A 13593-nucleotide genomic window follows, 5' to 3' on the forward strand; every position below is an offset into this window, starting at 1 on the left:
CATCCAAAGGATGTATTTTATTTCCTGACTATTGTCCAAGGAAAACAACGTTTCGACTAACTCCTGTAGTCTTTGTCAAGCTCCGGCTCTATAACATGATGCAGATTGGACAGCAAGTTCAATGTGAAAGGTCCCCTTTAAAAGGGTATTTTACAACCAACAGTAAGATAAAATGTGAAGATTTCTTCCTGTAAAAGACATCATTGTAAAAGAATAGCAGTGAGATTGAGTTATCATGGGAGATATGAGAAAAACTGGCGAATATATGAGCATTATTTAAACAGGAAGGCAATGTTACATCGGGACCTGTACATACAAGTAGCAGAGCAATCAGCTGATTGAAGTAGAGATACCTAGCAGCAATCTTCATCGATCAGCTGTTATTGTCAAGGAAACCTTTAAGTGGCCACACAATTCCTCTGCACCCTGGTTTGTACCAAGGAACATACATATTCTCTTTTTTTAGGTGTAAAAACCCTTCACTGGTATAGAATATTTCAATGCCATCAAGTACCAAGAGAGTATGGGGAGGAATATGCACTGTATTTATTAAGTAATATGCACCATTTTGATAGTTATCACAAGTATCAACACTTGTTTTTAGGTGATCCTCCAGTCAAGAATTCAAAATTTATATTAGATATAGGGGTGGGGCAAAAATATGGAAACACTGTACAAAATGCACACCTTAAAATCGGTCTCTATGTGTCTTATTGAAATATGATTTATAATCCCATGTAACTTAAGTGGAGGGAATATGACACAGATGCTGCCGGGCAGAAGTGAACATTTGCCTGAGCAACAAGGTTCCATTGGTCAGGGGTTTGAGCCACTCAGCTGCTGTTACCAGCTGGCTCCCAAATCCACCCAGAGCAAGGCAAGAGGTGAAGTAACAAATTTGGCTGGAAAGCTCACAGCCAGGCAGGGGTCAAAATGACAGCTCAGTGCTAATAGTTAAAATCTAGAGATGAGCGAGTATACTCGCTAAGGTACATTACTTGAGCAAGTAGTGCCTTAGCCGAGTATCTCCCTGCTCGTCTCTAAAGATTCGGGGGCCGGCGCCGGTGACAGGCGAGTTGCGGCGGGGAGCGGGGGGGGGGGGGGAGAGAGGGAGAGAGAGATCTCCCCTCCGTTCCTCCCCGCTCTCCCCCGCCGGCCGCTGAATCTTTAGAGACGAGCGGGGAGATACTCGGCTAAGGCACTACTCGCTCGAGTAATGTGCCTTAGCGAGTATACTCGCTCATCTCTATTAAAATCCCATGCATTTTGTATGGTGTTTCCATATTTTTGTCCACCCCCTTAAAGTCGGAACCTATGGGGTACGTTATGTGCTATCTATTTTTCCTCCAAACTTGCTCATTGACTGCTTTTTAGACTTGTGACTATAATTTAGACATACCCCTCTGTCTAATCACTGGTCAGACAGTTGAAGAGGCAGTCTGAACCAATGATGAAACATGGGCATGTCTCAGACTACGTCTGATTAAACACTGTAGCTAAACTACAGTTGCAGATCACAGTTCTGTGACATAGCAGGGAATTATCCCCTGTAGGTACTGACTAAGGCCCAATGTCCACAAGCGGATCCGATTTGCGCAAATCAAGCCGCTCATAGGAATACATGGGTGTCCGCAAGAGAAATAAAGCACGCGGATTTGATTTGTGAACCAAAAAAAAAAATCACAACATGCTCCATTTCACAGTGGATCCTGCATGGACGGCTTTCATTGAAGCCAATAAAAAAAAGTCTGATCCGCAGCCTGTCTGCAATTGGATTGCAACTAGGTGACGTATTCCACTGGAAAGTAGGAGTTTAAAAAAGCAGACCCCACTGCACATGTGCGGCCGCAGCGTGCCGGATGGCACTTCTACGCGCATCCACAGTGAAGAAGAGAGAAGACCCGGATGGGTAGGTAGAAGTCCCGCAGTGTCCTCTGCCACTGTAGGGTCAGATTGCACTGCTGGCTCCCGCATGTGGAATCCAATCCGCCCATGGACATGAGGCCTTAGGGCGAATGCACACGGGCAGATTTAAATTGCGGAATCCGGAGCGGGCGACCGCCTCTGGATTCCGCAGCAAATACCACCCATGGCATGCAATGCAAAAATGTTTCTCCATGCACGTGAGCGGAAACAAATTGCGGTTCCCGCTCGCAGATGAAAAATCGCAGCAGGCTTCATTTTCATATGAATTCCGTGGGAAAAGCAGGAGTTAAAAAAAAAAAAGTGTACTGTGCATGACTGATGGCGAGCCGTGCGGACCATCTGCTGTACAGAAAGAAGAAAATGAAAGCAGGTACGTGTAGCCACCGCTGCTGCCCTGGCCAGATTTCACATGCGCAATCTGACCCACCCGTGTGCATGCAGCCTTAGGGTGCTTTTAAACAGAATGATTATCATTCAAGAAAACATTCAAACAAATGAAAGTGAATGATAACCGTTCAGTCTAACTGCGAGCCAACAGCTGAACGAGAATCAGTCACTTCTTGTTCATCATTCAGTTTCTGTAGGCATAAAAATCATCGTTGGCTCGATCACTGATTGTTCAGTGCTTTCATATAGCAAAGCAACAATTGTGCCGTCTAAAAGGAGTTTTAAGCCAGGTTTAAACACAACGATTATCGCTCAAAAGATGTCTTTTGAGTGACTTTTGAGCGATAATCGTTGTGTGCATTTACAGGGCAAGGTGATCGTTCTAACGCTGAGCGATCACTTTGCGCTCCAAGTGGGGTATGCAGAAGACAAGCGGGGCCGCTTGTCTTCTGCACCCAGCTGTTGTCTGCTCCGAGCGTTCAGCTGTTATGCAGCCAAGTGCTCTTAGCGGGGTATGCAGAAGACAAGCGGCCCCGCTATCTTCTGCATACCCAAGCGACCCAGCTGTTCTCTGCTTCGAGTGCTCAGCTGTTATGCAGCCAATTGCTCTGAGCAGGGTATGCAGAAGACAAGCAGGGCAACTTGTCTTCTGCATCCAGCTGTGCTCTGCTTGGAGCACTCAGCTGTTGTACAGCTGAGCTCTCTGAGTGGTGTATGCAGAACATAGGTAGACCACTGTGTTCTTCATACCCCGGCTGTTCACGGAGCGCTCAGCTAGTATACAGCTGTGCGCTACGTGTGGAGTATGGAGAACAGAGCTGGACCGCTGTGTTCTTCATACCCCGGCTGTGTTCACAGAGTGGGATACAGCTGAAACAATAGTATCAGCTGCATCCCGCTGTGATTTTCTGATGCTGAAAGACAATGATCAGCGATTCCTTGACGAAAACTGCACAATGTCAGTGAGTTAGACACAACGAATATCAAGCCATCTTTTGAGCGAGAATCATTGTGTCCAAGTCAGCCTTTACATATCAACCTTGAGCTCCTGACTAGAAGGTCGCTTTAACATTTCACAATTCCAATTTTATAAATCACATTCATGACATTACCAAAGCAAAAAAATGAGAAGAAGAAGTATTTTCCCATCCCTCAAAACCGGATTTGTAGGAGTGCTCTAAGAGTTTGACTGAAATTCGCTGTACCTCTCCTCAATAATTCTGTACATGAGCACGGTTCTAGACAGCAACTCTACAAATAATTTGAGTCTGGGCCAAATGTCTTTACAAATAACCTTACAGAGAATGAATAACCTATGCATCATATTTTAATAACCATTCTCAACTTCCACCTCCAAAAAAAGCATTGTTATCGGTGTCGTAAGTTGACAAAACAGTGTAGGTAATAGGCCATTATAATACTCCCAGATTTTTCTCTGGCATTAATTATCTATTAGATCTCCATAAAACATGCGGCCAGGAATTTACGAATCAAAAAAACCCCAAAAAACTATTTAGAAATGCTTTTTCATTCTTTTTCGAAGTTTCAAAGCTAAATACTACTTTGTGTTACTTGGCCACTAAAGAGACTAATCAAACGATAACAGGAGCTGAAAAGAATAGCATCTTAATTAAGCGCAGATCCTCCGAGTGCTCTAATATAAATTCACGCAAGTCAGTGTCATAATTAAGACTGCTCGGTACAGCCATGAAAATGCTAACAGATACCTTTGCTTAATGGCTTCAAAAGAGATCTTCCATAATAAGATGTGACATACCAGGATGACATTTATACTTTTGCCGCAGTAACCCAGAAAAGGGCATTAGTCACTGTTATCTGATCATTATGGAAGAAAACCACAGGGACTGTAGCTTCAAAATTACTATTGTTTCACCTAGTAATCATTTTTAACAAGTTGTCTCACCGAAAGTCTGGTATGCATAGGAATGATTCATTTTGTAGCAGTAATATCACAGTGTTCTGTAAAGGGGATCCGAGGCTTTTGTCAATTGCCACGTAGAGCGAAGAACAACATACTGCAAATATCAAAGTTACTCTGACAAAACTACATGTAGGTGACTAGAACATTATAGAGTTCATACTTCTTTCATCTGTAGATTTGTGGAAAACCTGAGTATGCATGGTGGATAAGACTGATCATCTATTTAATATACGGTACAATTAGCACCAATGCCCATTAAAATAGTGAACTCGTGTCATCTGCTTACAGCTAAGACGACCCGGAAATGTTTGGCAGCTTCCACTGAGCTCTGCAAGTTCCATTACACAGTCTTCAAGTAGCTAAAATCTATGAGTTCGGCTGTTAAAAGGCTCAGGCACAGATATAGGATCGTTGACTATTTCTGCCTTTCATATACAGTTCATGGTCCCTTAGCTGACAGCTTCTGCAGATGAAATGGGACTAGAGATGAGCGAGCACGCTCGTTTAAGGCTGATGCTTGAGCGAGCATCAGTCTTTTCGTGTAACTGATTACTCGTCTGAGCACCATGCGGGTGAGCGGGGGGGAAAGAGAGAGATCTCTCTCACTCTTTCCCCGCCGATTTCCCACATGGTCTTCCCTGGGTGGTCATGTTGGGCATACTCACTTCCTTTCTGTACTTTCTGTATAGTTATAAGGTCCACCTACACTACCCCACTAACAACTGAATAGAGTAGGAGTCAGTTGACTGAGTAATCTCATACTTAGATCTTTGTCAGTTCCGGGAAACTAACGGAGTACAGCTCCTTCCCCTAGGGACCAGGAAGTTTCATACAGCAACTTGTCTGTATCCATGGCGGAGAACGTTCCTATCTGGTCTCATCTAGGTTTCCAGCAGTATAATAGAGCTGTCCTTAACTCCACTGCTCTCTAATAATAATAGAATGATTTTCCTCACCCTTAGGGTACATGCATGTGGGCAATTTAAAAGTTGCACCCGAAACAGCTCTCCCGGAAGTAATAATAGGGCCCCACATAGTCCTGATCTCAACATCATCAAGTCCGTTAAGCTATGTCCACAGACGATCTGTGGGTGGTTCTCTAAGGTGTCTGGAATAACCTCCCTGCCGAATTCCTTCAAAAACTGTGAACAAGTGTACCTCGAAGACTTGATGCGGTTTTGAAGGCAAAAGGGTGGTCACACCAAATAATTATATACCTTCACCCATCTTTCTTGTTTTTATTATCCTCATATGAAAGGATCTGCCCTCCTCAACAGGAGATCGTTGTGGTCATGGCACAACTTTTTCCAAAATGGCTCAGTTCAAGGTTGTTGAGTAACTCTACGGTAACAATCTCCCAGTTACATTCGGCATGGGCAAAAAAAATGAGCCGATCCTACCCGATATATTAATGAAAGTGTTTCCAGATGTAGCTTATATCTGTACCCTTCTATAAATAATACATGTGAAAATTGTATCGTTACTGTATGCAGCAAACCTGATAATTCTCACTTTATCAGATGAACTCCAACAACTAGCTTTGTAATATCCTTTGAGTCCCTGAAGTCATAAATCACAAATATTTCATTTGAGTCTTACTGTCAATCAGATATATACTATATCCGCACTTGCAACGGCATTTCCTCGGTGGAGTATTTACTGCTAATGTTACCTGGGGAGGCAGAGTTTATTTATTGCGTCTTAAGGACTGGCCTGGGCCAACACTAACATAGATCTCATCTAGAGGCCTCGGTGGGAAAGTATTTTACTTTACAGCTTTCTTACTTACTTTCTCTCGATGTGAATTGTAAGGGTGGTTTTACCCACCATCTGTTGCTAACACACTTACCAAATCTTGCATAGTATTGCTTTTACGCAATTTAATACAGTTAAGCAATTGCATGATGATTATTTTTGCTGAAATTAATGACTTGCTTTTGGTTGCAGCCCAAATACTTTCAATCCCAGCTGAACATGACATGTTTCAGGATATTGTATGGACATATAAGTGTAAGGGATATAGGTACAGCTGGGAAAGCTCAGTTCTACCCCCGTCCAGATCCCTGTTATTGGGTTATAAAAACATTTTTACATTTCCTGCAGATGGTCAAATTCTTTTCTCCACCAGTAATACTCATTCAGAATTCATTGCGGACAGCTGCTGGCTTTGATATATCAAAATCGCTTGCACAGAAACGAAGTGCAGTCAATAAGATCTCTTCTACCTTCTACAAACATCTGACGGGTAAACAAAGACTCGCTGATGCAGTGTGTGCCCACAAATAAAATAGCCCATTACATGAATTCATGCAGACAAAATAACATCATATACGTCTAATAAAACCATACTGTACAAGCAAAGTGAAAACAGATGTTGGAGGAAAGCTGAAATCCAAGCTCTCACCAAACCGCAATAATATTCTTCAGATGATACCTGCCCTTAATGGAAAGCAACTTCAGAACCTTCCAAAAAAAAAAAAGCTGGAACCTAATAAATATTCTGTGGATTATATTCATTCTTCCTCAGGTTTGTCTTGAGCTTGCCAGGAATGTGATGCATACGTACACAACATATACATTATCCATATTGGTGTTTTCTCTGTATTTTGACATCCCAGTAAATTTTGGGGTTGAGTACATCTATGGTGCAAGGCATAACTAACATGTCATGGTTGTGTAGAAGCTCATATAGAGGGAAAGAAGACCTGCCTCTGAGGGCGTACAATCTACAAGGGAAGGGCCAAGAAGACATAGGGAAACGGTCATCAACTATAAGCACTATAATCTAAGTTATGGTACCTCTAGATTAGCTGACACGGAGTCCAAGGAGTGCACAGCCCTAGACTTCGGACACCGTTGATCACACATGGAGAGGTATTGGGATATAAGGGATATTAGATCAGATATGTATGGAGGAAACAGGTTGTAGGCAACCTTGTATGTCATTGATAAAGTTTTGAATTGAAATATATGGACAATGGGTAGCCAGTGAAAGCATTGGAAGAGAAAAAAAAGCAAGGGAGCAACAGGGGGAGTGGTGAATTAGCCGAGTAGCAGAGTCGATGGTGGATTGGAGAGGAGCAAGAATTCTGGATGGCAGGCCACAGAGAAGGATGTTGCAGTAGTCTAGGTGGAAGATGATGAGGACATGCACTAGCATTTGTGTCTGCTTTGGTTTGAGGAAACATTGTTTCCAAGACTTGTTTTTGAGTTGCAGGTGAATAAAGGTGGCAAGGGCTTGTATGTGCAGTTTAAAGGACAGGATCGAATCAAATGCTACACTGAGCCAACAGACTTGTGAGACTGTGAAAAGTATGAAGCCATTGATTATGACTGATAAGTGTGGTGGGGGTGTTGATTGAGATGTGGGAAAGATGATATGAAAAGCCATGGAATTTTATAAATTGTCCTAGACAAAAGGTGGAGATGGAGAAGAGTAGGGGGTCAAAGGACAGAGGTTTGAGGGTTGCCAATAGAAAGAGAGGGAGGTGGCGTGCAAGTGGGAGACACTAAATGTTCAGTCAGTGAGATATGAAGAGATTCAGAGGGCCGAGCTAGTGATATAAAGGGAGGAGAGAGTTTGCAGCAGGAGCGAGTGGTTGGTGGTGTGCAAAGCAGAGGGAAGGTCTAAAGACAGAGCGCAGAGCAATGCTTTGAGGCGTTAGCAGTTAGCGACTTTGGTTAAGGTGGCTTAAGTAGAGTGGTGGAGTTGGATTATAGCTGGTCAAACAGTCAGTAGGGTAAGAGGTGGGAAGACCGTTCAAGGTGAATATGTTGTTCTAGGATTTTTTTATGCAAATGGCAGTAGTAAGATAAGGCAATAGCTGGAAAAACAGTATGGATAAAGGAATGGCTTCTTAAAGATGGGTGTGAGAGTATCACCTTTAACCCTTTCCAATCCACGGTCTGACCTCTGAAGACATTATGATTTAAGGCTGTACAGCTCCCATGTTGGAAGACATCCGCCGGGGTTCTCTTACTGTATATTGCCAGCCTCTCTGCGGTCAAAGCCTATCCAACATGTCACCTCATGCAGTACTGGCTTTAGCCAGCATATAGCGCCGTTGTATAACGGCAGAAAAAGAGTAAGCCCCCTAGGAAAACCAGGATACAAATTGGATTGGAAAGGGTTAAAAGATAAAGGAAAGAAGCCATTCAAATGAATACATGGATGGCTGAGTTCATTAGGACAGCTTTAGCTTCCTCTGAAAGGTTAAAGGACTTGTACAAAGTTAGAAACACATGGCAGTTTCTTCCAAAAACAGTTCCAAACCCAACCACTGCTTGAGTTAAGCATTGTAGCTCAGGCCCCCTGATTTTAATGGAGGTAAGTTTCAATTCTGTAACACAACCCATGGACAGATGTGGCACTGTTACCTGGAAGAAAACAGCATGCTTTTCTAACAGCACAGAAGCCCTTTAAGTTTTTCAGGTGCTCGAGGACTGCTGGTTGCATCAGATAGATATAAAGATTCAGAGAATGTTGGAGCAATGAGTTCATTTTATATAGCATTTCTTTTAGGCAGGGGTTGCTCATGGGTGAAGTTCTCATTTCAGACAATCTGTAAATGATCTGTTTTTGAGAAGGTGTGATTTGCCATACCTCACCTTCCAGTACTAATGTGTCATTGCTATAATACTGTAATCAGTCTTTTTAGTGGAAATGAATGCCTGGAAGAAATATATAACTACAATGCTACTACAAGGAGAAACTATCCAGCTGCAGAAATGATGATAAATGGAGATTTTCTGGGTAGAATATACCTTCAGTCACAAGTATCTCAGTTATATTTTGGTGTGCACATGATGCTGAGAATATTGGGAGGTCTACCAATATGCAAAAATATAATAAATGAAATAATGTCCTTTAAGTATAGAGCATCATACCTGCAGTGTACAACCATCGGCCCTGCATCTGGAGGATTACATGTTTTTACCCTTCTCAAGAATGCTAGAAAAGGTGTTGGATGCTCTGGAACACCATGATCCGGCCATGCTGTAAACTGGAACTGTCTGACTTCTCGCTTTTCACTTGATCCGTTCTGTCAAACAGAGAACATGGATTTAGATCTGTAGAGCAGCATATTAAGGAAATGAAGAGTCTTTTCAAGAAGTAGCAGAAAGATTTTGCTACAGAGTAAGGCCGCCTGACACAAACAGGTGGGATTCTGGCTGCGAGATCTTGCCAGGAATCCAATCTTGTGACACCCGCCTGTCCAAAGGCTTTGTGTGCAGGTGGCTTCTGTACTGCAGATGTGCCAGCCGTCATGCCAGTGCGCATGCGCAGTACAGAGTGCAACGCGTCGTCGCTAGGCAATGAGCAGATCCCACGGCCGGTCTGCAATGTTCACTGCGGAAGGGCCGTGGGACCAACGGCTTCCACTGACATCAATGGAAGCCGTCCATACAAGGCCCGCACCAAATAGAACATGCTGCAATTTTTCCCCCGCGAGCAGAAAATTGCAGTTGATTTCCACTTGTTATTAGGGAAAAGCGGTTATATATGGCATGTTATGAGCAGTATTTGCTACGGGATCCGGAGGCAGACACCCACTCTGGATCCCGAAGTGCAAATACTCCCCTGTGCAGGCAGCCTGAAGGTTCAGGAGTCACTTTGATTACTTAAAATGTCTGGGTATTCCAAGTGTTAGTGGAGTAAATATTTATGTCTACCATGCCACATATATATGCATAACTCCCAACTTTTAAGTAACGAAAAGAGGGACAACTGTAGTGGCATGCGTAGAGCATCGCAGCAAAATTTTAGGACAGGCCATGCCCCTTTTACGCTAAGCCACATCCTCTGTATCCCATAATAGTGCCCTTAAGTAACTCCCTCCTAGTAATAGTGTCCGAATCTGGAACTGTACCGCCAAATCTGGGATGGTTGTGACACATGCATAAGTAGTGCAGTGTAGCAAACTAGCAATCGAATCATTACATCTTCAAGTCAACTTTGAGGGAAAAAAAGTAAATAAAGTTGACATTTCAAAAAAAAAAACCTCAAATATTCTTCTCTACAAAACTCCTTTTTTAATAAAAAAAATTAAAAAACAAACTAAAAACAAATATTAGGTATTGTCGCAGTCATAAAGACCTGCTCTATAAAAATATTATATCACACGGTGAATGGTATTACAAAAAAATGCCAGAATTGCTATTCATCCGCCTCCCAAAAAACAGTAAAAAGTGAGCAAAAAGTCACATGTAGCCCAATATGGTACCAATGAAAACGCTAACTCATCCCGCAATAAACAAGACCGAACACTTATTTCTCCAATATGACAGAGGAGGTGGGGGGAGGGGGCATCCCAAATCTGGGACTGTCCCACTGAATCCGGGATGGATGGGAGACATATATATGTCATTAGGCAGTAGTTTCATTAAGTGGGCAAAGCAAGTGGTTCAGTATCTTAGTGTACCCCTGATATATATTCTACTTCATCCACCGCTATACACCGCTTCTGTGCTGATGGTATCCATCATTTAGGTTGTAGGCATGAGCTTAGCAACTATATTCACTCTACTGTGGAAAACTTTACAGCAGAAGCATGTAAAATTCCTGCTAACAGCTATAGGTAAGTAGAAGGTGCAGAGATGTTTAAAGAGACTGTCACCTACCGTCAGTCCTACGAGCTAAGTTTATGGGCTGAAAGTAGGTGACCCGCCGAGTCCGGGGATGTAAGCGTTATACTTCCCTCCCCCGTCGTTAGCATTGGAAGCCGCCACTCAGTGCATTGAGCGGTGCTGAAAAGTAGTCCACCCATTATAAAATTAAAAACGGACAGACTACTTAGCAGCGTTGTTCAATAAACTGTGTGGCGTCTTCCATCGCTGACACCGGGGAAACAGCAGGGAAGGTAAGTAAAACACTTACATCCCCAGACTCAGTGGGTCACCTACTTCTAGCCCATAAGCTTAGCTTTTAGGAATAAAAGTAGGTAGAAAATCTACACACTGTGCGATTTTGTTTTTTCCCTGCGCCTATAATGCATGAAAAATGCGTTCATCTGACTGAGCCCTCTTTCACCCCATAGCCCAAAGAGTCATCAATTATCACCAACATCTCAGTATTTGGGACTGTGTGTAAAGGTATCAAACATTACTGCATAGTAATCCTTCCAAATCAGGCTTACCTTGTAAAGAGCAAATGTCCTGACACAGTAAGTTGCCAGCTCTACCGTGTCCAGCAGAGTCACTTGGATAAGGCCATATGTTTCTGTACCCCTGCTTGGCCAGTACTGGTCACATTTTATCTACAAGAAATTAGCAGTGTATTAGCTATAGAAATAAAATGTCATTTTTTAATACACAGCAGTAATATTTCTGTAAAATACATGATCATGTTTGATGTGCTGCACCATATGTACGAATACGGAAATGTGCTAATAATATACATTTATATGGGCTAATGCAACAGTGTAACAGAACAGTAAGGCCGCCTGCACACGGGCGGAAATCCCGCGGCGGTATTTCCCGCGGTATTTCCACCACTGAAAGTTTGCATAGGAATGCATTACAATACGCACTCCTATGCAGACGGCCGCGATTTGGCCGCGCGAAATGTCGCGCGGCAAACAAACCGCAGCATGTCCTATTTTTGTGCGGGGCTCGCACTCACCCGGCCGCCGGCTCCGGTCTGCGCATGCGCCGGCTGCGCGGCAGCCGGCACATGAAAGAGCCGGGGCCGCCAGGCGCGGGTGAGTACGCGCTCGTCCCTGCAGGCTCTCGGGTCGGGTCCCGCGGCGAGAATTCTTGCTGCCGGATCCGACCCGCTCGTCTGCAGGCGGCCTAACAGATAAAGTACAAGCATATAGTCCATAACAGGAGTGGCTCAGCTCTTTCACTATAAGATCTACTATTTGTGACGCATGCGTTAGGCAAAGATAGCATGTGGAGGACATTGCTGTAATGCCCAGTGTTCTCATGACAGTGACGGCACCAACAGCTACTTAGTTTTAGCCATTTATTGCACTTGCTCTACAGCAATGACTACAGTGTATTTTATTATCCATCAGAGACACCTAGTAAATAAAGCCCAGACTCGACATCTCTATATGACTTGCCAGTCAGCAACTCACTAGAAAAAAGTGGTGGCAGTCACAATGACATGTGAACCTATGTGGAGTTTCCCAATTCTATGTAGGAGTCAGTGAGAGAACAGACTGGTGTCCTAAAACCTACTGGACCCTGCTTTGATAGCCACTAGTAGATCACAATGAACTATCCAGCAAAACCGCTATAACCCATTGAAGCATAGATTCTAGAAGACCTATCAATGTGTCTTCTGCTATCTGGCACCCAGATATTAGCAGCAGGTCCTTAATCCCTTAAAGGGGTTCTGTCAAAAAAAAAAATCTATACCTTACCTATTCCTACCCCGTCAGTCTGATTTTCACCTCCCCCATCTTCTCCTGTCTCCTGCAGCCTGGGAAGGGGTCACTTCACCTTGAGCTACCCAATTCTTCTCCCTCCTGTGAGGTTACGTACATTGGTTGGCAGTCTTCTTCCTGCCAGCCAATGTATGTTACGTCACAGTTCACAGGGGGAGTGCCTATCTACTTCACAGACTGCTCATGAGCGCTGTCTCGGTAATAGATTAGAATTCCTTCTTGGCCAGTGACCTCTACAGCACAGCGATGTGACCTTCACTGACCTGCCTGGAAGGAATGTGAGGGATGCCGGCTTCATAACAAGACGGCTAGCGTGTGGGGTAAGGTGACCTGGGACAACACTGCTTATTTTAGACCTAAAGATGCACCTTTTGAGATTTTCATCTCCACTTTTCAAAAGCGATAAATCTTATTTTTCTGTCAATACACTCATATGAAGGCTTGGTATTTGCATGGCAAGCTGTAGTTTTTAATTGTAACATTGTTGGGTGTATATATAATGTATAGTGAAACTTTATTTAAAAGTTTTTGGAGGGCATGGTGAAAAAAACGTATCAATTCTAACATTTACATTTGTCTTTTATTATAATATTCACTATGTAGTGTAAATGACATAACCTTTTTTCTACAGGTTGCTACAATTACAATTCCAAAATTTTATATACATTTTTTAGGTTTTTCAAATTTTGCACAATAAAGACCCCTTTTTTGCAAAAAGGAGTGTGAGGCCTTTTTTGTGCAACGAGCTGTAGTTTTTATTGGTAACATTTTGCGGTACACATAATGTATTGTATAACTTATTAATTGTTCCAGAAAGGACAGGGTGAAGAAACACATCAATTTTGCCATTGTTTTCTTTTTTATGGTGTTTACCATATGGTATAAATGACATAATATCTTATTTCTGCGGGTCAGTACAATTACAATGATACTAATATTATATAC

At 43.0% G+C, this 13593-nt stretch overlaps 1 protein-coding gene across 8 annotated transcripts in view; it reads right to left on the reverse strand.

Moving 5' to 3' along the window:
• PTPRD (protein tyrosine phosphatase receptor type D) overlaps nt 1-13593 on the reverse strand; it is a 348154-nt gene that overhangs the window by 19040 nt on the left and 315521 nt on the right. For all 8 annotated transcript variants that reach the window (XM_066604263.1, XM_066604260.1, XM_066604264.1 and 5 more), the window contains 2 exons: nt 11392-11511; nt 9143-9297 (listed from right to left, as the gene is read on the reverse strand). In XM_066604263.1, the coding sequence (XP_066460360.1) occupies nt 9143-9297; nt 11392-11511 (275 nt within the window). The remainder of the gene's footprint in view (nt 1-9142; nt 9298-11391; nt 11512-13593) is intronic.

Source organism: Eleutherodactylus coqui, chromosome 5, assembly GCF_035609145.1.
Source record: "Eleutherodactylus coqui strain aEleCoq1 chromosome 5, aEleCoq1.hap1, whole genome shotgun sequence".
Lineage (NCBI taxonomy): Eukaryota > Metazoa > Chordata > Amphibia > Anura > Eleutherodactylidae > Eleutherodactylus > Eleutherodactylus coqui.